The sequence below is a fragment of the Hylaeus volcanicus genome, chromosome 1 (genome assembly GCF_026283585.1).
Source record: "Hylaeus volcanicus isolate JK05 chromosome 1, UHH_iyHylVolc1.0_haploid, whole genome shotgun sequence".
NCBI classification, from domain to species: Eukaryota; Metazoa; Arthropoda; class Insecta; order Hymenoptera; family Colletidae; genus Hylaeus; species Hylaeus volcanicus.
Window position 1 is genome coordinate 26683876 of NC_071976.1, and position 25443 is coordinate 26709318.

General features: G+C 40.8%; 1 protein-coding gene across 2 annotated transcripts in view; it reads right to left on the reverse strand.

The window, feature by feature from the left end:
• Nucleotides 1-26: 26 nt before the first annotated feature.
• LOC128883500 (heterogeneous nuclear ribonucleoprotein L) overlaps nucleotides 27-25443 on the reverse strand; it is a 208864-nt gene continuing 183447 nt past the window's right edge. The window contains exons 7-11 of one of the 2 annotated variants that reach the window (XM_054135927.1): nucleotides 12006-12098; nucleotides 9476-9774; nucleotides 8565-8788; nucleotides 6385-6644; nucleotides 27-5928 (exon numbers count right to left, since the gene is read on the reverse strand). In XM_054135927.1, the coding sequence (XP_053991902.1) occupies nucleotides 5789-5928; nucleotides 6385-6644; nucleotides 8565-8788; nucleotides 9476-9774; nucleotides 12006-12098 (1016 nt within the window). In that variant the 3' untranslated portion in view covers nucleotides 27-5788. The remainder of the gene's footprint in view (nucleotides 5929-6384; nucleotides 6645-8564; nucleotides 8789-9475; nucleotides 9775-12005; nucleotides 12099-25443) is intronic. The other variant, XM_054135935.1, reaches the window with a different exon arrangement.

Below are 25443 nucleotides of genomic sequence, written 5' to 3' on the forward strand. Positions count from 1 at the left end.
CTCACTCACTCACTCACTCACTCACTCACTCACTCACTCACTCACTCTCTCTCTCTCGTTTTCTCTATTCCCTAGCGAAACAAAATTTGTCTAAATATACAATTTCTCAAAACAAAAAGAAAAAAAAAATAAAACCCAAAGATGCATCCGTCTTTTCCACGTGTTACTTTTTTTCCTTTTTTTTTTGTTTCGTCATCTCCTCCCTTCGTCTTCGTCTTCGTCTCCTTCAACAATTCCCGTTTTTTTTTTTGTTCTTTTCTCTCATATCTCGCCACCATGGAATATATAATCAGGAATGGGCACGTATTATGGATTTACGAATACTATCACACGCGTATGCTGAGGCATTTATGAAAGTCGAAAAATCGATGTCTAAATTTTCGCGATTACAAAATACGTCGGAGAGAAAAAGATAAGACCTGATTGTTCGAGCGACCCTCTCTACGCGGCGCGGATTCGTTTTCGAAGAATTACGTACGCAGGTTTAAAACTCAGTTCTCGCTTCGATTACTAATCAAAAGAGGCTAAAGGAAAGAAAAAAGATACAATAAAAAATGAAAACAAAACAAGGAAAAAATGAAAATCGAACTCGATTCAGACTCGCGCGGTTCGAACAAGGATTCTTCTACTACATTCTTGTCATGTATCAGCACACGAGTCACGAGACGATACACTCTTGATTTAAAACGCCATACTCCGCAAATCACGTATAATAATATTATCTACAAAAAACGTTATGATATGATTACAAGTCCTAGCTGCTTAATTTATACCCTACATCTTTTTTCACTTTTTTCATTAACCTTACGCGTTTTAGGTCCTGCTCACTATGTACGAAATGAAAAATATCAATAGTTCGTCGTGATTAAAACGTGATGTATTGACAGCTCTACCGTGTGGGAACCTATACTGTTACAATCGTATATGTAATCACGCAATGGCGACAATTGATAATGATAGTTAATGATAATAATGAGTAATCGTAATAATAATGACGATAATAATAATAATCGCAATTATAACAATAAGTAATATTAATAGACGGTACTTATCGATAATAAAAAATATGAGAATGTGATGTAAAAACAATTTTACAGCCCTCCGACGAACGGAGACTTAATAAAGTAAAATGACAGATTTAATCTCTAAACCGTGGAACGGAACACATTCGTGAACAGGAATCAAAATAAACAACGAATGATTGACGAACGTTAACAATTCGATCGTAGCACACCACCGATATCGTGTGCACAAAACACTTTGCCATTTAAATTGTATGTTTGTTTATCATATTTATTTTCTTCTTAATTCCTTAGCTTAGTACCATTGTTTCTCTCGCGTCGATATATATGTGTTCATTATATATATATATCACCTTATTACGACCGATAAGCTTTTATTTGAATGAAACTCTGTCAGCAGCAACGCACAACGTGTATTAAATAATATTCGTCGGTTTGACACAGGTCGTACGTTGGTATCTCTCAGCATCCTTTCGTCCTCTTATTTAATTATCATTTTTCCCCTTTATTTTTTTTTGTTTGTTTGTTTAAATCCCCATTCTTATTTCGGCAATCGACAAGGATCCTCGCTTTGTGTACTGAGCCCCTTAACGGTATACAACTTATCCTCTATTAGTTGTATTGTAACAAATATTGCCTCGAATATAAACATTTTTTGTTTGTTTGTTTGTTGCTTATTTAAGTTATATCTCATTTTGTTTAGGTCTCTCTCTCTCTCTCACGATTATCAATGGACAAAAGTGGCGAATTATTCTCACGCATCTTAAAGAGGGGGGGGTTTCTCGGAGGGGGTGTGTGGAGAGTAACGTAGCTCATTCGTGTTTTTCTCTTTCTCTCTTTATTATCTTACGTTACGTATGGCCGAGTCATGAGTCTCTATATTTATTTAGTAGTCATTTGGTTCGCTTCGAAAAACACAACGTTTTACTTTATTTATCTTATTACTTTTTTTTATTTTCTTAATATCGCTTTTAAATCGGAGATCTAAAACCTTTTCATTATAAAAATGTCCCCCAGGCCCGACAAAATATTGCCGAGGGACTTCGCTAATATATTGTGTGTCGTCGACTTCATTGTCTTCATATAAAATTCAATTCACAGTCCGCGATCTGATCAATAGTGTACGAGGTGCTTGAAGTGAAATTTAACCATCGTTTCGGTCGTTCTCTCTTATTTTCTCTGTCTCTCTCTCTCTCACTTCTTCTCTTTATTTTTCCTTCTTTAAAAATCACCCCCATCGTTTCATTTTCTCATTGTCTTTCAGCAAGTACGGGTAAAACCGAGTCGTCGTCGCAACCTGAACACTACAGCTTGGGTGGGGCAGGGAAACTTCATATTACATCTTCTCGCTCCCTCTTTCCTCGAAGAAAAGCAAGGGGAACGATAAACGGTTCTCTTTTCTCCTCGTCGACGAACACGAGTCGGTTATTTTCATCATTTCCATCCTATCTCTTTCGGTTTGCTATCGAGACTCGCGAGAAGCTTCCTCGCGTGCGAAACTTCACGTTCTTTCCTTCACGAGCGCGGTTCCTCGAGAGGCGAAACAGAATTTTGAGAAAAGTAGAAATCTGCGCGTGTATCGTAGGCAGAGAGAAAGATCAGTCCCGATCTTCAGCAGAAATTTTAAATTCCATGCTGAGCTGTCAACTCTCTATCCAGCCGGTTTAGCTGAGGTGTCTCACCTAGAAAATGTCTACTTAAGCGTCAGTGACCACTTGTTTCGACAATTAACCAATGCTTTCTTCTGAAATTTCCAAAAACCTGTCTCGAGTCAATGCGAATGTCTAGTGCACTCGGCGATACACATAAACTCACCTTTTACCTAGAAAATGTCCATTTGAGTCCCACTGTGTACTACTGATTTCCCTCAACAATTTACACACATTTTCACTATCTAACGAGGGAGTCACATTTTTAGGGTGGCGACTCTCGCTAATCTCTGTTTTTTTTAAAACGCATTTTAAGCCAGAGCACGTGTCTTTTGTACTTGGAATATAAATAAACTCATTCCACTCTTTTCGTTTACTTCAGTTCTAAAAGTAATGAAATTCTCGAGCTGCGGAGAGTTGAACAGAACCTGATCCTTACTCTTTTTCTAAGGTACACGCAGATGTGTGTATACAAAAGAACGCGACAGAGCTACAGAATCGAAGAATCGTGTTGGAGCAAAGAGATTCTCGCGAGTCAGAAGCGCTGAATCGCGCCGTCGTCGACGATGCACTCGCAGGCTGCGTCGATGAGCTTCTTCAACGTTCTCGGAGCACGATTGATTCAGATCCTCTGGAACACTCTCTGTTGACACTATATCCAGGGTGTAGTTTCTAATGGTCGATAAGGAACCTCCGATTTATTGGATCCCATGAAATGGACAACGAGGAACGCGATGCACTCGGTCTCGAAATCGTGGAGGTGTCTTTCACGGTTCTTATCGCGTGTACGGGTGCCTGCGTGCTTGTGTCCGTGTCTGTGTATGTGTGTGGGTGTGTGTGCACGTGTGAGGGGGAAGAAAATAATCGCCGCCGTGCGAAACGTCGTTCACCCTGAGGTTGAGTTCGTGGAATATTCGAGCGAGGATCTGCCAGTTACTCGATCGCAGAGATGGGCAGAACTTTAGTTGTGTGTAAGTGCATCTAATTTCGGTGGTAACCCAGTCATCGATGGTTTAGTAATTGATAGCATTTTATTTTCATTTTTGGTGGACATGGCAGATACGGGATCACAAACGATGATAGCCTCGGTGACAAGAGTGAAATATTCAGACTTGAAGTCAACTAAACGAGGTGTAAAAAAGCTATGAATTCGATGACTAGGACAAAATTTTGAATACAAAATAGACTATTATTTTCGTAAATCTGTAGAATATACTATCAACACCCCCATAAAATAATTATTCAGAATTTTCTATACACACTTCAAACGACTCATCCGCAAGTTATTTGGATAAGCTTCAAGGCACAATCTGATTGTACATTTCAGATTGCGACTTTAAATTGAACGAGCAACGAATCGGAAGTTGTTTATGCTCTTTTCGTTGTTCGACGCTTTTTTGTTAATTTGCCCATCCCTGTTCGAGGTTTACCTGCGGATCTCTCTCGGTTCCACTCGTTCATCCCATTATCGTCCAACGGATTTCCATCGGACGGCGGCCTCTCCCGAGCTATTATTTACACAGACGATCCTTCACGATCGATCCTCGCGCGTCCCACGGAAGGAAAGAAGTTACCGCGAAGAACGCTCGCCGCGCGCCCTTTCGAGAGCGACGAAGAGGATACGCGTCGCCTCGACATTAATACTGACACTGACAAGGCGAGGACCTGATCTGTCTCCCATTGACTTCGACATGATCCTGCAGGATGATCGAAAAAGGTACTTGTTGCAACGTGAAGAACAACGAGTGTGGATGCTCGATAATTGCAGAGATGTAGATAATTACAGCTGTGTATGTACAGTGAAATCTATCGTACTGCTTTCCTCAACAGTGGAGTTTTAGCTGCAGATTTCTATAAGGTGTTCCAAAAGTCTGGGATCACATAGGAAATGTTAATAAATATCATACCTGGTAAATTTCTTTCAGTCGCTATGTGACCAGACTTAGGAACGCCTTGATATTTAGTATCGTACAGGGGTATGTTACTCTTTTATTTTTTACATGGGTTTCCCGTTTATAGAATCATTACTCAGTTCTACCATTCGTGCCACAGAGGTCTTCATGTAAGGTCAACGTCCTCTAATCACTTATATCTCTAGAATTATAGAGAATCCACGTCTAGCGCCCTACGCGCTCCTAAACAGAGCCATATACTTCGACTTCGTGCAAGTGGACCTTGAAATCGAAAGAAGACGCACCGAGTCCTCCCTTCGCAAAGTATGGCAAGCGAAAGCAATCGACTCCGGGAGACATCCCGCCAGCTGCCCTACCGAGGGAGGAACTCTCTCGCCTCTTAACCATTCTCGCTCGAAGAAGGGACCTTCCCGAAAGTCCTTTTCCTCAGACCAAGTCGATCCCTCCGCCTGCCAAACCATAGGTTCGCGGCTGGGGACGGTGGCCCTCTGCGCGGAGTAAGCACGTATACCCGGACCTCGCCGAAACAACAGGAAGAAAACCGAAAAACGAAGAAAGGAGATGAAAAGAAGAAAATAATAAAGAGACACAGAGCAGTGCTGTAATCGGAAACATCGCTGCCTCTCGATTCGTCGCCTGACTTCGGCTGGCGAACGTTCCACGGACGACGCTTTCGGGCCACGAGCCTTGGCCCGATCGACGCGCACGTTCCACCCTGTCGACGACGTGATGAATTCCTCGAGTTCTGTCGAGCACCGTGCCCCAAAGACGATTTCGCTCGTTGGTCCTCGGGACTGCGTCGAGGTTCGAACCCCTCGAATAGTAAAGTTTTTCGTCCAGCGACCAGCTGGGTCGTGACCGCTATCTTGCCAGGTTTTGGTTACGAGTCGAGGAGGAGTAGAAGAAGACGTTGACGAGGCTGATTGTCCCCGTACGCCGGATAGGCCCGCTCCTCCCCTCAGTACGGCCAGAACGTAGGCAGCGGGGGCGGCGGTGGCGGTGGCACGGTCGGATAGAGCGTCGGCGTGGCGATCAGGACGCAGGTGGGCGGCAAAGGCGGCGGCACGGGCGGCGGTAAGACCGGAGAAAGTGTGATCGCTGCGGCTGGGTGCAGGGCCGTGCCCGTCGGGGCACACAACGGGTGCAGGGCGAGAGAGGGACGCTGGCGCTGACGCTGACGCTGCTGGCCCTGGACCTCGCCGTTCTATTCCGAGTCCTGCTGCATTTTGGCGTGGCCATTACCGGCGGAATTGCTCGATGTGCTGCCGCTGCTTGGCGGGAAACTGGTGGGTATGGTGCGGGACGACGAGAAACACAGCTTCATGATGTACGGGAACTTCCCATCTGAAACAAATTTCGAGAAAACGGTTAGACGATCCTTGGACGATGGATGGTTTCATGTTTGGTGGATGCTTGAGTTTGGTAGACGTTTTGATGTTTGGTAGAGGCTTGAGGCAAAGTGACATCTTTCTCAGAAGCTTAGGAATGTTTTTTAAAGTGTAACAGAGTCTATAATTTATGCAATAAAATTTAACGAAATGCTGAAATATTATATTTGCAAACTGATTATCCGAGTATTTTCTATCAAATGTTAAGGGATTGTTTTAAAGGCTCAGAAGTGGACTGACACAATTGTATAAGTATACTGTGTGTCTAACTTGATAACGTCATTAAAATATTCTTTCAATAGGATTGGTCAAATTCTGGCAATGAAAAACCATCATCAAACATCGTGAAACGTCATCAAACAGCCATTGTTAGTAGAGAGTACAGTTTTGGTTAGCGAATCTGTATACTTACTGCTGTTTTCCAGCGCTGTGTGATTGCATTCCATGATGGCGGCTACCGCAATTCCGACGCTGCTGAACTCGATAAGGCCAGACGACGATCGTTCCGATTTGAGGGGGAACAGCTTCACTGTCGTTGGCGCCTCGATGCCGCGTTCGACGAACACACGGTGCACTGTCTCCTCGGTTAAATCCGGGGGAGTGTTGAAAAAGTGGACTATCTTCGAGGGTGGTTGTATTCTGTTCTTATTGGCCATTGCTGGATTTAGGAACCTGCAATTGACAACGACAGGCATTCACAGATTAAATTTCTGTCTCGCAAAACTAGAACATTTCTAAATTCCTACTTTAAACATATAACTTGTTTAACTATATTAATATAATATTCGTTAAGTTGTTTATATAATATTTTTAGATTATATTTTCTATTTGATTGTTAACGATTGTTACATGTTAACTTTGTATAGCAGGGTGGCTAACAGTCGTTGTTAACTTTGTATTCCTTAAATTCTTGTAGTGTTGCTTTTAGCTCCCTAGTTACTGCGTTTAGAAGTTTCTTTTTATGAAACAGTACATTTTCTTTTACTCCACTTCTTAAATTTCTATTAAGCATATACTTTTTCCTTTTTTAAATTGAATTACATAAATAAAGAATGATGCCAAGGTACCACTACAATTTAAAAAAAAAAAAAAAGAATATTTCTAACAAAGCTATCCATCAACACAAGTCTGCACCTGTTTTAGGATTAAATCGTTCCATGGTTAATCAACATATCGGTGTCGGTGGAAGTGTCAGTAACGCGTTCCATCGCAAACAGACGAACCGATTTCCGAGTTCAAACGGGACAAAACTATTTCCGGCGTGCATTCAAATTCCTTTTGAGACTCCTGAAGGCTCGTAATTAATTTCTCGCAATCAGGATCCGCAGACTGCCCGAGCAGGCACGTCCAAAAACCCGGACGCAATTAAGTTTTCATCGAGTAAATATTACTATCCGAGGGAAGGCTGAGCCCCGAAGCTCCCGGAAGGAAGAACATCATTAATTGCTATACATCGAGACCAGGCTCTATACAGAGTTTTCACCAACAAAAAACGATCGTCTCAATGCCCTGTACCGAATCGCAGGCTTCTCATTAACGTTCATTCAGCGACGCGACGAGACCCGAAGTTGATTAGAATCGAAGCAGAATTTCGCGTGACCGATACAACTTTGAAAACCAGCTCGCCACCGTCGGTGTTGGGAGTTAAACGGCTACGTTCTCGGTCGATTGGTCGATTGAAAAATTGATTGTAATTAAGCTTCGAGTGGCTCCAATTCCAATTGGGAAGGGAGATTTCAGTTGCTATTAACTGTGCGATTGCAAGTGCATGTGAAAAGTGAGAAGTGAGATTCTAATTGCAATGGAGGACTAATTGTTGAACTTCAGATGCATGTGATAATTGATTAATTGATTCGAAAGTACAATAAGTATGAAGTTAACAGGAGGTTTGCTGAACGACTATATTAAATTTCAAATCGATCGGGATAATAGTTCTCAGGATACAGTCGATAAGTGTCGTAGAGTCAAGACTGTGACGCGACACTTATCGACGAGTCACTGTATCTTGAAAACCATCAACTTCGATCGACTTGAAATTTGATATGACCATTCGGCAAACGTTCTGCTATTAGTATAATAGAACCTCACACATTTAATTTTGGTTACTGTATTTTATTACACTGAAAAAAAAACCAAGTCACATTTGTGAACGAAAAGTGAAATTCCTCTTCAAAACATCACTTTTTCAACAATTTTCAATGTTATTTCTACACTCGAGATTCTAGTAACTCCTTTCTGGTTTGTATTCATAACAACTACATCAATGTACGATAAACACACTAGTTTCTTACGATACCTTGCGTATATTCGTCTAGCTCCTACAAAATTATATACACAGACCCAAAAAAATACACACAGCTCCTAGAATCGTACACAACAGATTCATCCCGAGTTTCGTAGTTATACCATTCACATTCCCTTAAAGAAATTCTTGGAATTTTCTCCCAACTCAGAATCGAAAGCGACTATGAAGAAAACTGGAAACGAGGTCGACAAGCCGAAGAGGGGGAGAACATAACCAGAAAAGAGGCTAATCCGAAAATAGTAGCAAGAAGAAGGAAAGTAGAATATTCTAGCAGACAGGAGTGTTACCTGTTATTCTTGCTTCCCGTGAAATCCTTGAAGCTCGCTGTCTTGTCGGGCAGAATATAGGGGTTGGTGACGTCTGAGAGGAAAGCCTGTTTCGAAAAGCCTAGCTGCAACCTGCCGTCCGTCCCGATCGTCACGTTGTTCAGATTCTGTAAACACCGCTCTACAGCTATGCTGTCGCCCATCTGGATCATTGCGCATCCCTCTTTCGTCTTCAAGAACTTGACCTGAGAACAGAACGTTCAGCTGGCATTAGCAAGCGCCCTTTGCTGCTGAAGTAGTGTACACTTGCCAGCTTTTGGCTGTAGCTCAGGGCTTTGCTTTAAAGCTTCCGGCCAAAGGTGGAGGTTCGTGTGGTGGTTTGGTGGGGGAGCAGTCTGCTAATTTGGAGAGCGGGTGAGAGTTTTGGATGGCTTTAACACGTTGACTGTCAGACTAAAACTTGTAAATATTACTACAAGGTTGATATTTTGTCTCGAGGCAATTGAAAATTAGATAATCTATCATTTGTCGTAGTATTTCATTTTTCAACTCCTCCAAATTTACTATTTTAATTTAATATTCAGATTAAATCAGATTAATAAGAAATTTAATATTCAGATTCATTTTTATTAATCCCTCAACTTCGGAATTCATTTTTTCAATACCTTAATGAAAAATCCTGTCGCCCAATTCTGGGTGACGTGGCAGTCAACGTGTTAATTATTAAAATCTTTACAGAATTAATTTTGTAATTTTAATTCCTCCAGCACAAGTAATTCCAAATGCTGCGAAAGTACCACATGAAAATATTGCTGAAGTAAATTTAGATGCCTCGAATACGGTGGTGGGGGCAGCTGAAGTGGTAGGGGAAGTGACTCTGAGGAGCCAAACGATCTAGCATCGATCCTAGCAAGAGACTTAATATATAGTACCTTCGTCACGTTTCCGTATAGGCAGAACAAATTGAAGAGCTTGTCGGTGTTGACTTTGTCCGGTTGCAGGCCGTAAACCATCATCACGGAACCCTGCGTGCTCGAAGGTGGTGTTTGTCCCAGGGTGGGCACGTAACCAGGCCGCGGTGGCGTGGGATGCAATGGCTCTCGACCGCTAAAATCGCTCTTGATACCATAACGCTCAACGTACGGCTCCGCATACGTTGCTGGTCCATTGAAATTCTCCTCGTAACGATCGTGGCCGGCACCCGGGGGGAAAGTTACCTGTGGCGTGGATCCTGAAACAAAGGGGAGGATATTTGATGTCTTTCGTCGGGCGAACTTTCCATTCAGGGCTCTCGTTTCCGACCATGTTCGACCGTTCAGTTCTGGCTAATCACGGAAATCGAGCGACGTTGCGTCCCCTCCATTCGTCGCGCGTCGAAATGGTAGCCGTCGGCGAATTAATCGAATGGAGACGCGTTGGGCATGGTGAAAAAAACGAAGGAAATTTTTCCTTTGTTACTGCATCGCGTTTTGTAATTGCGGAGGTTGTATATGAATTTTATATAAATTGGTAGCAGAGATGATGGATATAGTTAATTTTAGTAAGCTAATTTTGGTGTTTTGGACAAGAGTTTTTGAGGATCGTCAATGATAAATGAAAAATAATCATGGAATGAAGTGTTGGTAACAGTGGTTATAGCGAAGAAAATTAATTTTATTGTCTTGATCAAGGGTCTATTTATATATGAATATTTATTATTTAATATATAGTATTTTAACACGTAATGATATGAAATTTAAACTAACTTTAGTATCGAGAGCACCATCGAAAGAAATACTTTTAAAATAACAGAATCGATAAGTGAACAATCATGATTTATTGTAAACGTAACTGTATAAATATCTATAAATATTACCACTGTGTTAGGTTTATGTCAGCCTGAAGTGGTAAAGTAGATTCGAAGTGATTGTAATGGCTCCAAGAAGGTGTAAACTTCCAAGTGAAAATATCCTCCAGCCAACTTGGATAATCGCGAAAGTTCGAAGCGACACAAAAGATTGTCTACCGAAACGACAATTTAGCTCGATACAAACTCGATACAGTTGTTTCCTGGCAGCCCAGCTAGGGATCGATCAAGAAACTCGTTCATTACTGGAGGTACCTCGTATTGGCTGCTATTCTTTAAGCTAACGTCTCTACCACTGAGATTGGGTTTCGTTCCCAGTTATAGTTCCTATGGTTCAATCGCGACATAACTTCGCTACAATTACGTCATCGATTTCCTGTCAAAATATCTTCGGTCTGGTTGCCCCGCTCTGCGACTTACGGTAATAACTTCCGAGCACTAACATGGCGGAAACGTAGTCCCCTGCCACTAGACTTGTAAATTACGTAATTTACACATAATGCAATAACCCGTTGTTCCGTGTAGCGATACGGTGTACCGGTGCAGATCATTTTCAACGCTGTGTAACGTCGACTGAAAACTGTTTACATAATTCCAAATCACTGTTTGCTCCTACGTTTGTCTCCGGGGATCGAACGAGCATGACGGAATAGACCAAAATACGAGTATTGTAAATTTGACGGAATAGAATGATCAAAGTGCTTTTTGTTGCTTCAGGTACAACGAGGTTGCAAACAAGAAATAAATCACGTATCTTAATATTGAATTAAAATACTGCAATAATGATTTCTTAAATAAATCGGGGCTAGAAATTTCCAACCAATCTCAAAAATGGTTATTCGAAGATTTAAATTAATTCCAAAGAGATGAACGCAGACCCTGACTGATGATTTTACACAATATTCGTATGTATCTCGAAGACTACACAAAAATTTGTTTAGTTATATATACATGTATGTATAAATCGTTATTGAACACTGTTTATGAAAGTATCATTTGTAAGACGTCCTACTGGTTTCGCGTTGATCTGATCTTCAAAAATAATTCCAATCTTCGTATATTAAAGTTTTCTAGGAAATGGTCGATCAAGAAACCTCTACTTTTGAATTAACATCGCGAAAAAGAAATATGTAAATATTATCAACAACACCAAATGAATTCTCGTATTCTTCAAGATACACACAAACATCGTACTTTCGCTTGGAAATAATTCCCTAAAGCAGATTTCAACATTTTTTAACATTTCCCATTCCCTTCAAACAGAGTGGTACAATTATTCCCCCCACGTCGCTAGCCTGCCCCTAGGACTTATCGATCCTAACTCCTGCGTAACATTTTCCCACATTTAACGAGAAAAATCCCGTAACAACCTCTTCAACGAGCCATTCACGAATCGCACCGATCGGGGAATCGCTGCTCGCCCAACTTCTTCCTCCCAGCCGTGCGATTAGGAGGGCCCTCGAGCCTCGCGCGATGGCCGGGGGATGGTCCCAGGAAAAAGGAAAGTTACGCGATCGTCGTACACCCCGTCCGTTTTCCAAATTGGCTCGCTCAATTCGACTATCAAAGAGCGAGAAACAGCGGCGGTTGGGACCTTCGGGGAGGAGAAAACTTACCGTATGGCTGGGGCGCGGCGCCGTATCTGGGTTCCGCCAAAAGGGGAGCCGGCCTTCCATTTCCGGTCGTGTCATTTTTGTGTGCACTCGATCCTGTAACAGCGTAAACGTATCTCGTTTATTTCCCATTGCACCTGCAAACGTCTGCCGTCGATACGATGATCTCGATCGACGTTACACGTAACCGTGCTCGATTGCGTTTCGCGTAATCGCAAGAAAGAAACGAGCTAACGACCGAGAGATACCCGAAAGCGAGACTCGCGTGCAAAAACGGCATCCGTCGGTCGTGTCTCGATACCGTCCGAATGAATTCGTAATACGTTATCAGAGTTAGACGATCGATCCCGGTTTCCGCCTGCGTTACGAGTTAATCGATTCCCCCGCGAATCCTCAACATCCACCCCCCCGACCAACCCCCTCTCGTTGGAGATGTCAGGCCTTAAGAAATTCACGAGACACGGTTATTCGTCGTACCATTACGGTCCCGTCCGGAACGACCGACGGGACGTAAAGCGCGATACGCGACTTCCCGTTGTCTCCTAGGACATGGTACTGATAACCCCGGCATCGTGGGACCCGATACAGACGTCCCAGGACCGAGTGACACAATACCTATGACTTCGGACTCGCCGTAGGACCGGATTATGCGAGTGACCCCGGACACATGGGACACACACGACGCCAGACACGCGCCAGTCGGATCCTAGGGACCCTGTACCGACGACGTATCACTCGATGGACGTTAAAAGCGATCACGGTCTCGCGAGACCTGATACAGACGTCTCTGGGTCGGACTGGAAATTTGGGACTCGTAGGGGGTGGCGTGAACCCAGGCAGGGGGTCGATGTACGGAGGGGGCGATTTTGTCGATGAAGATGTACGCAAATGTTTATTGGTGTAAAGTATGAAAGATGTTCTGAAGCCTCAAGGGAATCGAACATTTGTTTGTTTAAATTAATGGTTGACCATTACACTTCTACTTTTTTTTTTTTTTTTACTAATTAACAGACTTTTAAAAAAAGGTTTCAGGAACGTTCATTCAAAATGTTAATGAATACCCCTCATAATTTAAGAGTTGTACAAATATAAACAATATGGGCTCCGATGTAAGAGGTGGAAGCATCAACGAAAGGAACCGTCTCATAAAAATCGACGACGATCACAAAATTCTCTCATACTTGATTATTCTATGGGGATAAACAAGGGGATCGCAAGAAAAATTATTTTGCGAAAGTGGTCGCCTTTTCTAGCAAAGTAAGTTTTCTAATAAAAAAAATTAGCTGGTCTAAAGAATTCTCAATCGAAAGAAACTTTTGAAATAATCTTGCATCCCATCATTCGCAAATTCCATAAAAGATCTTATCATCGAGTGTTGAAATAAATCCTGATTTGTTACAAGAGATCTTCCTCCCTAAGTTTACCTTAGGAGTAAGTGATATACGTGTCACCTGGTGGAGGTATTCTTGGGAAGTGGAACGATCCGAGGTGTCCACGAGGTACGGAGACCAGCTACTCCACTCCGTGGGTGGTTATGTCTCTTAATGACAATGTAAACACAGTCGAGCCAACGGTCTCTAATGACGTTTGTGTGTACACCTGGCTTGGTACTTGTGTTCCATTAACCGTGTCAAAGTAGGTGCTGCCAGACAAGATGGTACACCAGGCAATTGATAATATTGTGTACAGATCTCTCAGTCACAGGTGTCGCGCAAACGGTGTCGAAACTTCTAACACAGGTGTTAGAAGCGTTCTTCAGGAGCCTGATCTTTCAACACTGATCCTCACTCCCGAATACCGATGATCTTAAACTCGATGCACTCGATATACATGAGCCGGGACTTGGGGAACATAATGAAGTCCTGCAGGGATCCGTGACACTCGATACAGATGTGAAAAAAATGTTGATTAATGATACGAGTGTATTAATATTATATTAATATTAATTCATTAAGAATCTTGCTTTTCATAAAGAGATGAGGATGCGATTGATATATTCCATTAATTAACCTTCGTTTAGCATCTTCAGCTCACTTCTAAGTCTTAAAATACTAGAAAGCCACTAGTTCAGATTAGTTTGAGTTCCACAGACACAGAAACGCCTCCTTTGTTCCAATAGTTCCAACTTGTTCTGGATTCTACAACTTCAGAGTCGTCGATACAGTATTCCACAAGTTCATCATTCGTATTAAGTCTTGGGAGTTCCTCGCCGGCTGCGGAAGACGTTTCGGATTGATGGATGAAAATTCACCGCGAGGAACGCTCGCCTTCCTCCAGCAGAATCGAAAGACAATCGATAATCTTCCAACGTCTGCGTTCTGTGCCACGGGAAACTTTACAGAAACTTCGCTTATAGACACGCGCACACTCGTCGCAATAATACAGAATAATGCAATAGTAAGTTTTCTGAGAAGATCGAGAACGATCCTCCAATCGAGGAATCTCGCTCTTCGTAAATTAAAAGTTGAGAAGACGAAGACTGAAGTCTTTCCGTTCGCATATTTCGTCGACTATATGGCTTCTGTTCATCGTCTTCGCATCGCTGTTCAGAGCTTATTTATAGGACCTCGAAGCCATGATTGGTCTAACTCTCGTCGCAAGGTTTGTTCTGTCAACGTCAGTGTCGAGCCTATTCCCGAGCAAAACTCCGATTTACCTTGTAATCTATCTTCTAGTCGACGTTCTAATTCCAGAACCGAAGTACGTAATTGCTCCATGCAGGCCTTTAGCTTCGTCTTCATCCTCCGAACAAAGTCAGCTTCAAATTGGCGAGGTCAGGTGTCACTCCCGCAACGTCAGCTCTCAAATTTCACCGGATCCTATCTCTGGACTCGTGCTAATGCCAGGATTACACTAGTCCGGAGTTATGCGAGCAGAGTTCCACGAGTTCAGATTTGTTGTTGATAGTCATACGACTTCCACAAGTTTCGAAGTTGTGTCTACTACTCCTACTATTTCAAAGTCGTCGTTCCTCATCGGAATTGTTATCGAATAATGAGTGGATTATTTAACCCTTTGGCTCACGTTTACTGTAGAATCGTGCGTGCCATAATCAGGTATAAAATTCCTTGCGCATTTTCGTACGGCGTGTCTAACCGTGTCTTCCATATTCTACTCAAACTCTTTACCACGAGTCTCCCGCGTTGTTATAGGTTAAAGAGTTAACACGTGTACCACCGGTTGTACACGCATATTTATTTAATTCGCTGAAAACATATATTTTATGGCAAATTTAATTCTGTAAAATATATTCCCACGAAAAGAATGAAGCACAAGTGGTACACGATGCGATAATGCTCTAAACAAGCTAACTACATATGGATCGATGATGTAATGAAATATCGTGTGATAATGATATCAATCTTTAGTGAAAACATCAAAAGACTGATCGACAACAAGTCGGGGAAAAACGGCTTGGCATGGCACGGAACGTGTTAAGTGGGTAATCGTATTCCAAGAAGTTGTTCAAGTTGTTTCAAGATTGTTCTTGAAGAAGCGAAACAGGTGGTGTTTGCAATCAATGAATGATGTTAACATTCCCAGGTCCTCCTTCATTATGCATGCAGGTACTACTATAGTATAGCCGTTGCAAGAAGCTCATACTATTATGCATATACAGTCAGTTCTATAAGTATTCGTACCCCCTATGTCTATTGAAGAAATTTGTCTAAGTTAAATGATAGGTTCGGCGATTTCAAATAAATTTTTCATTATAAATATATACACGAATAAACATTGCGCATGTATATATTTATAATAAAACATTTATTTAGAAACAGCAAACCTATCACTTAATTTAGACAAATGTCTTCGATAGACACAGAGGGTACGAATACTTATAGGACTGACTGTATACCACTATACTGGTCTGCTTCTTTCTTATTTATTTCCGTAAAGCAAAATTAATTTTTTAGCGAGTTATAGTACCAAGAGCTTCGAGCAGCAATATATCGCTCCTTGCCACTCAAAGGGTTAAATACGAGAACATAACGGCTCTAATGGAATACAGCAATATTAAGGCTTTAAATTAAATATTATTACAAGAACAACAACACTTCCTAAAGATAACCTATTATACCAATTTAAACCAAATGATTTTCTGCTTTGCAGTCGCTCCATTTCCCCAAAGGAAGAGCTTAGCTGTTCCCTCCTCCTCACGAAGATCTCCTAAAGTCTGCGGTTCTCATCAGCATCGAACAATTCGGTACACCAAGCTGAAGTTCCTCTACAGACACACTCCAACCGGTGGATGTTTCTGACAAGGGCCCCAAGCCGATTGTTTCTCCTTCGACTTCGATTTCCTCCAAACCTCTTAATCGAACCACTCCTCCCTCCAGCTTCCGGTGCACTTCGTCTGATACCGGCGCCCATGTGGTCTGTCAGATGTTTTCCTTCGGCCTGCTGCTGCCTGTCGCTTCCGAGATACAATCTCCCAGCCTTCGCCGAGACCAACGCCGTATACAATCGGTCTATATTAAACCGCATTACGTACACGGCCACGGTTGCGTGGGTGTGCGAAGGGCGTGTTGGTGCCTCCAAGGCCTGGAGATATCGGCCAGGTTGCCGCTGCAGTCTACATTGATTTCGAATATTCGGTATCGTGTTGCAGACGTATCGGTGGCGGTGGCCCGTCGAGGACGATGCATCTTCATTCGGTTTGGACAGGTCCGTGCATCGGTTCCGGGACCGGTCGCGTCGATTCGATTACTCCCTGGACGAAAAAGCGTCGTTTTTCGTCCCGTCGAGTGGCTATATCCGAGCCGTTTTCCGAATTTGATAGCGAACAGGTCGCTGGAAAACGTTTCTGGATGGGGAGACGTATGGCTCGACGAGATCGACTGCGAATCGAATCGAGTTCGGCTCTTGAACAGAATTACGATGTGGGTTGGGTGTGTTGATGGCTGTTGACGAGGGGACGAGGATTGGAAGACAGATTTCGAGGTTATTAATTTTCGGGATGATTCATTTTTGTAGATAGAGGTGTATTAGTTTATTTTGAATAGATTGCAGTTAGGCGTGGTCTTTAGTGCTGGATGGTTGAGAGATTGACTTAAGAGGATTAATAAGTGGGGTAATCCATTTTGGTAGCTAGAGCTGTATTGGATTATTTTGAATAGATTGAAATCAGTTATAGGGATCACGAAGTTGATATTTAGATGACTGTCTCCGTACCAGTGTAAAGACTTGATCCAGAAATAAGGTGTCACACATTTCTTAATTAGAACCCTGTATACAATCCTCGACTGAGAATAAGAACAACAAATTTCCTAAAGACATTAATTGTAATTTTTACTAAAAACAACGCGTTAATTGTCTTAATCCTGATAAATAGTGGTTGTATTATTACTTAAAGTCGTGATGGTGTAAAAAGATGAAACCAGACTTGAAGAATGTAGGCATAAGGGTGTATCATTTCATAGTCACAAAGGATCACAGGGGATTAATGAGATCCCCGAGGGCTTGAGCGTGGAGAAGCTTGTGGCGGGGATGACGCCAGGCGATTAGACTACTGGCTAGGCCAGTAGCCTGGTAAACAAGTGTGAACTGATACTCTTTAAACCAGATAATGGAATAATAGCAAGGACCAACGATGAACTCTGAGGTATTTTACATAACTTATCGAGCCACAAGTGGTTTAATCCTACAGTTTTAGCAGGTTTAACCCTGCAGTGGTTTAATCCTACAGTAGCCTGGTAAACGAGTGTCAACTGATACTCTTTAAACCAGATAATGGAATAATAGCAAGGACCAACGATGAACTCTGAGGGATTTTACTTAACATGTCGAGCCACAAGTGGTTTAACCATACAGTTTTATTAAAAACAGCTGCTAGCTTAAGCCACTCTAGTAACAGAGTACATCTCGACAAATTTAACGAGACTCCTTAGATAATGTCCCAAACGTAGAAACACAAGTGGCAGAGGACGGAGACAATTGGACTGTTGCCTAGCTAACGAGTGACAGCAGATCCTGTTTCACAGACAGAAGGTCTAGGAAAGGTAACAAGAACTGATGGTTAACTCAGTCCAGGGGTCTTATTTAATTTGTTGAGATCCATTTGTTACAGAGGAACGACGTGTGAAAAGTTTCCTGGAAGTGTTCGTGTCCTTGGAGGAGGTAAGCTGATGAATCTCAATTAGGGCGACCATTTGCGTCACGTTTTCAACAGATTAGTAACACTTGTCAGGTCGCGACTGAATAAATAACTTTTCCTACATTTTGTAACACGAAATACAATCGTTCCACGTTTATCTAACAGCTGACGCCATGTAGTCTTACCGCAGGCGACCGATTATGTTAAAAGCGGCGTGTTCATTTTTCAATCGCAATGCGTAATTCTCGAGTTTCGCGAGAGTGTAAATTATTTTCAGGAGAAATCGGTGTGGCAGTGAAAAAGGAAATCGCAACCGCGAAACTATAAATTTCGAGGAGATAAACGAAGACAATATGGTCCTTCGTTGCTCTGGATATCGAATAATAAAGTAGACGTGACTGTTTGTGGTCTCGCAAACCCGTTCTTTGTATTGCTCTGAGATCCACATGAATCACTTTTATTTTATTATTCGATAAAGACAGTTTTATCTCGTTTGTTCAGGGTAGAAAAGGGATATTAATAAAACGAACGTGACTTTTGTTGGTTTTGAAGGAAAGCACTTACTGTATTGCTTTCGGGTCAATAAAAATCACGTTTATTCTATTATTCAGTGATCGCGAACGAGCCCAAAAATAGAATTCTGTGCAAGACGACCCGGAGTTAAGTAAATGACTTATTAATGAAATGATGAGCTCGTCTGAGGGTCGTAATCAGCGGAAGATGATGGCTCGCAAAGATAAGTTAAAACACTAAAGGCGAACAGAGACGGTGGATCTTTATTTGGATCATAGCGTGACGAAATATTTCGAGAGGAATCGAGATCGACGAGGAGCGTTCGGACGCATCGTAAATCAGAGAGTTCTCGCGAGATCCATCGATCTTAATGTTGGTTTTGATACGACCAACGACGGGCAACCTGATTTTCTAGGTCGTTTGCTTCTTCCGGCGTGGATGGATAGTGTTTGGAATAGTTCACCACTGACGTCACTTGCGAGCTTATTTCCTTTGCTGTAATGGTTTATTTTTTCGCCTAGGGTAATTGTACACACGTTCTCAAAGCGAAGTTTTTGTATCTTTCAATTTATCGCGTCGAATAATAAAATAGACGTGATTAATGTTGGTCTCGACGCACTACGGCAAAAAAAGTTTGTGCATTATGCATGTAATTCTTTTGTATTGCTTTAGAGTCAACCAAGAGCACGTGTCCTGAATCATCGGACATACTGAGTAAAGGAGAACACTGTTTTCTACGCAGGGGCATGATTATAGTTTATCTTAGAGCAGTAAAAAAAAAAAAATATATATTGTATTAAATTATTTTTGCAGCACTCGTATTCTTCAATCGCTCTTTCCGATGTTAGAATATATTTCAGTATTATATTTACAGCATTCATTTATATTTTAATATAAATAAATGTACACAACGATACATATTAATAAATATTACATATCCTGAACAGGACAGGATGATATAAATTTTCTTCCAAAGGTCTGCTACCTCCAATTTTGTATCCTCAACTAATTTTAAATACCTCCCTTTTTATTTTAATTTCAAGAACAAAATACGACTGGGTATTAGCTACATACGTTTGTCTATTTTAAACGTCAGGAACAGCTCCCGAAGAATACAAGTGCTCGTAAAATACGTCGAGTGATGAAGTGGCCGGTAACTAAAAAATTTTGTGGGACGCTGGTCTGGAGGTTAAGGATGCTGTTACCATCTGGAAGCACAGACTACGGAGTCGAAGTCGCACGAATGAAGTATCGACCCTCTTCTCGCGGAACTTTTGCCACGTACACGTCAGAGACACCAGACGAACTTCCGCGGATCCGCTGGAGTTGCTGCCCGACGTTTATACTCTCGAAAGCTTGGATAACTTGGCGAGGATACCTCATAAAAAGCTAAGATTCCTCGTTTTCGCCGATGCATGAGTTTTTCGTACTTTTCTCTCTCCCCATGAATAACTTGGAGTTGAGCCCGAAAAGCTGGGCTCTTTAACCTTTTAATGGCTGCAGGGTAACAACGTTATTCTAAGATCCTCGAGCCAAACGAAAACACCAGGTATACAGGCTTTCTGTGTTCTAGGGATAATTCTGTGGATAATTGTTTACTCGTTTACTTTATGTTTACATATTTTTGAAAGTGTAATTGTTGGAAAATAAAGTAGAGTGGAGAAATACGTTAAAGGGTGACTTTGTTTTATACGTTAAACAAGGTAACGAATTTATTTAATACTTTTGTACCAGCAATTTGTTGATATTTGTCTCTCGAGAATGGCGAAACTAATAAAAATTACACAAATGTCCCACGTATACATCTATATTTCTTTTATTTGTATTTGTCTGTATTTTAATATCTATTGATTGGACCAATTAAAAATTAATGTCTCTGAATCGATTAAACACTTGTAATGTACGAAGTAACGATTATTATTCAAGATTTATATACTAAGAATGGGAGACGGAGGTTTTCCCTAGAAATATGCTAACGTAGATACCTTGATATTGCTCCTTTCCTCGTGGCATATTTTTTTTTTAATCATAATACCGATACGAGGTACAATATTTCACGGCCGAACGAAAACCTCTGAAGCGTCGGAATTCGAAACCCACGTCAGAGAATTTTAATAACGGAGGTACAGGAACACTGAACGAAATTTAAGAGGGAGCACGGAGCACGGTACATCTAGGTCATATAGAGACTTACAAGTCCGTGAAACTGGGTAGATATCGCAGAGAACCATGGAGATTGCGATTTCGGATATCGTGTCCGACACACGTTTCACTATAGACGCGTTTTACGCTTCCAACCGTCAAAAAAAAAAAGAGTTAGAAACTCGCGTCACCTTTAACATTTATTTCAAAGCAGAATTTCAACAATCCTTTGTCTTTGCATAAAAGATATAAATATAAAGATACAGTAAGTAAATCATCGTACATTTTACTTCCGTATGTAATTGTAATTTTAGTATTTTTCTCGATTCCATGAGTTTTATTTTGTGCCTTAAAAGGAAACTATTTTTTGGCTATTTATGCAGTCATGTATAAGTGATTAAACTTGTAGGACTGTAGCAGATTTTATGCATTTATCGTTCAGATTATTTATTTAATGTAGATCTAATATTTGAATAAAGACATCTGTGCAAAAAATATTGGCGACATTTTAAGCTCCTTTGATTAATAAAGCATTCGTTATTAGAGAAGTAGTAATTGGAACGGTTGAACAATTTATGCGATTTAAAAATGTCGGATTGAATACACATTGAATATGTCGCTTAAAATCTCGATAGAGGTAAATTACTCGCGCCGATGGTAAATATTTTGATCAAATAAAATTTAATTTTTAGGAAATACAACCTTTTAATTTATATTGATGAATAGGAAGGTTTCAAGTGATACGATGCAATAACTAAACGTGATGTACTCGAGAAGAAAAATGTAACAAATTTTCATAAATACTTAAATAAAACCATCGTTGATGGTTCAATATTTTGAATAATTCATACGACTTAGGGTGGACTTTATCAAATAATTTCAAACAATTCTCGTTTGTTACAGTTCTAGTTTATCTTAAAAATCAAAATTGCATTTTGTCTAGTGAATTTAAAAAACAATGTTTCAACAGTCATTGAAGAGGTCTGCATTGGTAAAAACACAGCAACTTGAATTATATCATTTCGGAGCTCTCCAAGACCATTTTACTAAGAATGAAAAATCCTTCCCATTGAAAAAAGCGACAAAATTGCTTCTACCGTTTTTTACCTCGCACACAACAACAATATTTTTTTAGTCAATCTCGAAAATGTTCATCTGGCGAGTGGAACGTAGAACAATGGAGCGTCGACGGAACCGATAAATTAGAGTAAAGCTCGTAAACCGTGGTTGAATTTATGTTTACGGCGAAATCGATAATTCAACCGTGCGGCGTCTGTAGCATTCAGAGAAAATTTGAAAAAAAAAAAGGCAATCGCGTCCCAGTTTTTATTCCCTCCAGGACATTGCACGCGATGACGTTTGTCGAAACTTCGTGTCCGCTATTCGACAAACGAGAATTTCAAACGCAGATACCAACAAGCCAGTCAATTTCCGTCGTAACGTTCCTAGACAAAGGATCTTCGCGGCGAAGCCCATAAACGTCGACCTCGCAACGCGATTTCACCGATCACGCCATGAACCAGACGATCCATTACCCTCCATAACGCGTCTTGTAAGTTTATAAATTGGCCTACGCAGCCCTTCTCACTCACGAAGACTATTAAACTCGGATATTGGAATCGATGGCTCTCCTCAGGTAGGTTAACGAAATTCTGATACCATACGCCGCGGCCGTCGATTACGTTTACACGGACTTAATGGGAAACGTAGGTCCAGAAATGACTGGAAAAAATCGATTAACTTCTTACAAACGAGGTAAAACAGTTCGACACGTCGCCGTTGCATAATTGAATTGCCCAGAATGGATTTTAACAGCGGTGAAGCGGAGCAACGATGAAACATACTAACCAGAAAACACCTTTCTAAAAAAAAAAATTGAATTACCCGAGGCGAAGATGGAGCTCCCGTGGATGGCGATGAAATATTTGCATTCGAAACAGAATTGTCGAAGCCGAAGTAATTACGGGAAAGTGGAAGAAGAGTGCGTTCTTTTTCGAACGCTTTATGGTGTTAGTTCGGGTCTTTCAGAGTAATCTCGTTTTCGCGAAACATTGTAATAGAATTTTTCCAGCAATTACACCGTTAGGTGACCAGAAATAGTTACACGAAATAGGACATGCTTTTAGGGTAGAAGATACTTAAGGGTTGCGGGGGATTGCACCCCTTGGGGGCATCAAATTACTCGATGGTTATGCGAAAACCATGAATTGATTTTATATGATTGAGGTCGTTGGCTGGCAATTGTTTCAATAAATTGAGAACTTTTTTGTATGTCAAAGACTTCATAATTAACTAAGTGTGTGATGAATTACTAGTAGAATTATTTAAAGTGATACATATTTTTGATTTAAAGAAAATCGTCGGAAAATCTTCGATAATAATATCCCGTATCAGATAAGGTTAATGTTATTGTATAAGGTAATAAAGTTAATGTGTCTATTATTAAAATATACTTAGACTAATAAAAATAAAATAAAGTCTAAGAATAATAAAATATTCTTAGACAATTTAAAGAATACATTATTTGTGATTCTATTTCGAGTCATCTTAGGTGCAATATTGTTTATCAGACATCAAAGCAGAATATAAATACTAAACTAAACACATCATCCTAATTTACCGACTAATTTCATTTCAATCCTTTCCAATATGGACTCTGAGAGAAAACAATCGGTGTTTTTAATCCATAGAAAGAGAACAGGTGCAGTTTATTCGCCATAGCGTGATCCGATAAATCACAATATGGAAAAAGGTCGTTGACGCCCCCCTCAGATAACGGGCTTGTTCCCTGGCATGTATCGGGTGAAACAGCAATTACAAACGATTGCATTGCGAGCGACGAGTGCTTCGTGGAGCCCGTAACAAGTGTCGGTCCCTTTGTTTCCTTTACGAAGGAGCCCAGAAGTGGCTCCTGTAAGCGTTTTGCCGAAGGACGCCGCTGGGAACGAATGACGACAACGTCCCTTTGCTGTATCGACCTAGCCACCGTTGCCACGCAGTCTGCCATCGCGCAACCCCATAAAATACCAGTGCAACAGGGAAACACACCGACCACCGGTGGGTCTGTTTCACCGCCACGAAGGGCGGAACCATAAACGCGGATCGTAAGTGGATTGGACGAACGCGAACAATCGAACGCACGGGACCCGTTACGTAACATACTAATCGCGCTAATAACCGTGCTGGTTTGTTACCTTCAACCCCTTCGCAGTCATCGTAATGCAGTGAATGTTGTTCAGTTAGTTTCGAGTCAAAGTAAAATAAATTGAAGTGGGTGTTCGCGATTTCAGCAATTATTTTGTTATTTTTCTTAAGAGCTGGTTTCATTCTTTGCAACTCCTTCGTAGCCATTATGGGGTTGTTTACTACTTCACTCATTGTTTTATTATTTTTGGTCATATTCATATATATAATTCGGTCACTATTATTTAATTTAGAGTACAAATAAAATTAAAAATGATTTCATAAATAATTTTATGAAATCCTGTCACTTGATTTTCAATCTCTTCAACTCTTGCGTGTGTGCGAAGTCTGTAAATTTTTGGATTCATCAGTTTCATTTCTTTGTCTTGCGATCTCATTCGTTTTATCGCTGGAGTAATTGCGCATCCTCCTGGAAAGTTGGAAATCTGTTCATGATTTCCCAATTGAAGTATTCCGGTTTCTGCAACCCTCGTTTGGAAAACTGCTAACTAAAGTCCGTATTTGCAAATCGTGCCCATTTTCTCTGGGTGGCGGGTGGATTGTGAAACGAGTACAATTAAGTTTCCCCAACTAATTCTTCCCGAGTTACAATTAGATTTCGTTCAGCAGTGAAATATCCACGTCGGACTCCATTTGTGTTCCAGCTGGTGGTTCGTATTTAAGGCTGCGGCCCTCCGACAGGTACTTTGCAATCACTTTTTAGTCTATTATACCTTAATTTACATTTAAAATTTATACCGAATGAATAGAACATAATTGTATTCGTTTACAATAAATTTATTACACGACCCTCAAAAGTATAGCATTCCTATTGAATGACCAAATAGTACCTCAATATCCCGATAATAATCTTTTTAACTTCAGTGTATTTGGTTACGTTAATTTTTAAAACTAAAAGTACTATTATCCTGGGTATTCTCCATCGATGATTATCAAAACTAAATTCCTTCGATTGGTCAGTAAATTATTAACGCTCGAGCGTGTTTATCTAAGCAAAACGACTCGCACGAAATTATGTACGCTAGGAAATTACAAAAGTTTATTGCTCGATTCGTTGTAAAAATTGAAGTACGATGTACGATAACGACACAGTGATGTTTACGTTAGCTTATCTTCAACGGTGGAGACATGTTATCAGAAAACAGTTTGTTTGATGGAATATTGTCGGAGACTATAAATCAAGCCACGCTGGAAAAAATGACGAGCGACCGAAGGAAAGTTTCAGAGGCAAAACTGCTCACTTCTATACATTTATTAAAAACTTTACAAAACGTAGATGCATTCATTTTAATATTCTTGAAATGCTTATAAAATAAAAAATTAATATTTTATTTTGCCAATATTTCTAGAATCTGAGAACAGAAGAAATGAACTCGAGCTTCTTAAATTGTAAGAACAAACAAATCATATGTTTCAAAATTCTAAGATTAAAAGTAATAAGCCTAGCATTTAACGTATTGTATTCAAATAGCAGATGCCAAGTAGAAT